Source organism: Corapipo altera, unplaced genomic scaffold, assembly GCF_003945725.1.
Source record: "Corapipo altera isolate COAL_440 unplaced genomic scaffold, ASM394572v1 23, whole genome shotgun sequence".
In the NCBI taxonomy this organism is placed as follows: Eukaryota; Metazoa; Chordata; class Aves; order Passeriformes; family Pipridae; genus Corapipo; species Corapipo altera.
In genome coordinates this window covers 22,909,437-22,913,622 of record NW_020884878.1, presented here as the reverse complement: position 1 = coordinate 22,913,622, position 4,186 = coordinate 22,909,437, and the positions used below count along the sequence as shown (strand labels likewise).

Sequence of the window (4,186 nt, the reverse complement as noted above, 5' to 3'; positions counted from 1 at the left end):
AAAATCAGACGTTTAATGATCTTTTATCATGTTGGCTTCATAAATTACACAGAACCTTTTTCATTTTGGCACACCAGTGTATTTTTTTTCTCTTGTATGTGCTATCCATGCATCAAGATTAAAACTTTTACAAAAGATGAGTAATAAGATATGCAAGTTTCTCAGTACCAGGTAAGTACCAAATCAAATGTCCTTTCTTGAGCAGGAGGCCATAGCTACGCTGACTTGCATTCACAGGCATACAGCATGCTGAGCCACACCTGCATGCTACACTGTAAGTCATGGCAGAGTCAGCAATGTGAGCTTACTTCCACTTACCCTTCTACAATTAAGTTACCTGGCTCCTTCTTCATAACCTTCACCCCAACCCTAGGCATAACTTGATACTGAATGAGCATATTCTGTGTGAGCTGTACGTATGAAAGCACATACTGGTCACATAAAAACTGCACCCAGAAACCAGGGTCTAAGGAGCGAAGAGTGTTGTGAGAATAGTCCACATGGCTTTAACACAATAACACATTCAGCAAAACAAGATGACATTGGGTCTGGAGCAGATAGCTCTATAAACCTGTGTACAGGTGTTTTTACTGAAACACGACAGGCACAGGAGTGGGCAGGAAGGAGATTCCCCTCCAATTCTGCATGGGGGAAAATCTAAAAACCAATGCTGTAAAGTCCTATGAATAATGCTATGAAAAGACATCTGGCATCAACCTGATCTATATGTGCAAGGCGGAATCTTCTGGCAAGCCCTCCTTCAGCGGCGGCATGAGAAAAGGTGGTTACCAAAGAGAACTGGCACAGAACAAAAGTTACCACACAGACTCAACTATAATAGCCTTTCTTTTTTTCTGTTATCAAGTACTTAAAATATCCTTAAGGACATATTGTCATTTTACAATCCACTTTTTACCAATAAATACCACATGCTGAAACCAAGGCAGCCACTCCATCTCAGGTAAAGCTGAATCAGCTGTATCACCTGACCCAGATTTTATTCCAATGCAGTGAAGACCTATAACCTCAGGTCAGCGGGTTCACTGCAGAGAACCAAAACCTGCCACATGCAGGGTTATCACTCCCAGGCTAGTTCCTAGAAAGTTGCATTGTCTAATTCTGAAAAGATTTGAACACAGCAATGAATTTGTGAGATCAATAGTTCTTTTAAACCTTTAAAAAAGTATGGCACATTGTCCAGAACATGTATAAAGATTTAATAAGTACTAATGAAGTATTCAGAGGAGACAGTTTTATATGTTGCAAACATTTTAATGATTACTTTTGAGCTTACACATTGGGTGGGTTTTTTTAAACTTCAAACTGCAACAAGTTAAATAAATGTTTATAATATACAAAGAAAATACAACCAAAAGTAAAACTTGCTTTAAGTGTGCCTTGCACTAGGAACCAGTGTTTTTTAATAGCTTTATTGTTGAGCTGCACAAACACACTTAAGGATTTGATCTTTATAGCAGGGCATTTGAGAAATCAAAATATATTCCCACTTGAAAGAAAAAGAAGAAAAAAAATGGTTGTGCATGATTATATGCAAAAACCCACTAAAATACTCCAATAGTGCAGGCACCATTAAAAAAAGAAAAGGCTGGAGATGCCCATTAACTCTAAGTTTTAAAGGAAACAAATTTCTGACCAGTTAGCTTAAAGCCAGCAAAACAGGGATCAGTGATGGCAACTGTAGTGTACAAGGTATTAAATGACAAACTTTACACAATACACTGTTAGAAATTTGTATCAGTGAACACTGAAAATCTGATGATCTGTTCTTTGGAACAGTCAAACAAACACCTTAATTTCCAGTTGTGCAAGCCCTTGAAGCATCACACAGTGTTCTGTGCCAATTTCTTGCTGGCTGTGTAGTTACAGGGATTTATTTTTTCATTAGCAGCTAACAAACATTCCACATGTTCCTAAAGCCTCACAGGTGAAAAAAGGCAAGTCTCGTCAGAGCACAGCGTGGAGATCATATTTTTTGCACACAAACACAAGAGGCTTCGCTAGTATCAAAAAACACTTCCATGTTCCATATTGTGGCCAGCGGCTCAGTTGAGATGGAAGCCTTTCTCCATGGTAGCAGCCAGGAGACGCTCTCTCATAATCTCCTCCGAAGAATACTCAGGCAACTTTAGGTAATGCACACATGTATTCACAGATGGATAACTTGCATCTGTAGCATCAACCTGAGGGAAAAAAAAAGAATGTTTACTGCAGTTGTTTGCAGCACTCAATATGGAAGTTAAAAGTTGTAAAGTCCTGTAATTTATGGCACTTACTGCATACATAACACCAGTTGTCAAGAAACAGAAGCATCAGCAAAGCTACAGACCAACTTATAAATATGTTTGCTTTATCTGTACAGTGACACTTTAAATATAAATATGTGAACTGTATTTTATATACGAAATATACATGAAAATATAATATATTAAATACAAAATATATATATAGGAAGTCAGAGAACAGATCTGAAGCAGAGGTTAGTACTGAAAGCTTAGCATAGTGCCATAAATTAAAAACTGAAAATAAAATAAAAATCATCACTGTTAACATAGAAATGATTCCATTCAAAAGCCAAACCAGCTGGTTTAAAGGGCAACCTGAATAACCCCTACCTTGCGTACAACAGTGAGCCGGGGATGTAGGTTGGCCAGTCCTCCTGGTGGGAGTGTTGAACAACCAGTGGTGAACTGGAGAAAAGCTTTCCTCTCATCCGAAGACATACCACACAAGACTCTCACAAATCGAAGGAATCCAGGGCTTAAAATAAATCAAAATAATCAGTTCTGGTAACATTACAAGAAAGCGTGTGAGTTTTTTTAATTTCTCTTAAGACATTCAAATTAAAACCTTTAGTCATGTTTATGCAGACATCATAAGATTCTAGGGCCTGTTGAGTTTTAAGTTAAGAATAAAAAAAGCTTAAAATCTATAAAAATTCTTCTTTAATCTCCTTGCTGAGTATTAGTATTACACAAAAGAACGTAGGTACGTACTTATCTTGGAGTGTTATTTGGGTATCTTGCATATGAATGGGTAGAGAAGTAGATAGAGCTCAAACATTCTATGAGAAGAATCCAACTGCCTATCATCTTGAAGACTTTTTCTGTACCAGTACTACAGTATAAAGTCAATTTATATTTCATTTCTATCCTGTTTTAGACCCTTATGTGAAAAAAGTAAGGAAAAATACAATAGACTACAATAGATGTTCAAGAAATCCTCTGCTGCTTTCATCCATACGAACCCAGGGAATGAGGGGAAAGAGAGGGCATGAAGAAAGCACAGCCTGCTGAAACACTCCCTCAAGTATAAGGCACTGTAATCTCAGCTACATCTTTACATGCAGGGCAGGGTCAATGGAAGAATTGCTTCACACAATCTTAGACTGATTAGGATCCTTCAGCAGACTTATACTAACACAGTTCCAGAAGTGATTTGTGTGTTATTGCTACCAAACATGACAAGCAGCAAAAAACCCCCAAACCTAACAAACCCCAAAACACCAAGACCACCTCCTGATAGACAACCACCAGTATACATTTGTCCCCTGCATAGTACACTTGAAGAGAAATAAGAAATAAGACCAAATAGCAATTGTACCCAACTGAAAAAAAAGTAGTTATAACCACCTAACATGAGAATAAAAACTCTAAAATGCTATTTTTAATAGTCTGTATTAGTTAGCTGCCATTACGTTTTCACTAGTTGTTCTCATTTGAATAATTTTCTTATTCTCTCTCATCACAAAACCACCAAGTACCTTCTAAACTATTTGTTGTAACATACATGGTTATTTCATGCCGTTTTAGACAATCACTTGCTCTTCAGGAACCACCAATCCCACCCAATTTGGCATCTTCATCTAAAGAACATTCTGCACATTTTGTCACTTAACATTATATTTTAGCTAATACTTTAAAATCACTCAGAATATAAGTACCTATCTCTTGTATATCCCAGTTTGGGTTCAGTATAATTGATGATATCCTCAGCTGCCCAAGAAGGCGATTGATTTCCACAAAGAATCATCTGAACCTCTTCATGGCTGAAGGAACTCAGTTTCTCCATTGGAAAGACTCTGTTGAAGCCATCTTTAATTTGTACAAGATACAGTTATAAACATGAGTCCAAATAATGTTTATAAAATAATGTCAGCATTTCAATT

The 4,186-nt window shown here is 37.1% G+C and overlaps 1 protein-coding gene across 10 annotated transcripts in view; it reads right to left on the bottom strand.

Moving 5' to 3' along the window:
• Positions 1 to 1,202: 1,202 nt before the first annotated feature.
• Positions 1,203 to 4,186, bottom strand: part of HECTD1 (HECT domain E3 ubiquitin protein ligase 1) — a 62,023-nt gene continuing 59,039 nt past the window's right edge. For all 10 annotated transcript variants that reach the window (XM_027637835.1, XM_027637841.1, XM_027637843.1 and 7 more), the window contains 3 exons: positions 3,962 to 4,112; positions 2,634 to 2,778; positions 1,203 to 2,201 (listed from right to left, as the gene is read on the bottom strand). In XM_027637835.1, coding sequence (XP_027493636.1) covers positions 2,064 to 2,201; positions 2,634 to 2,778; positions 3,962 to 4,112 — 434 coding nt within the window. In that variant the 3' untranslated portion in view covers positions 1,203 to 2,063. The remainder of the gene's footprint in view (positions 2,202 to 2,633; positions 2,779 to 3,961; positions 4,113 to 4,186) is intronic.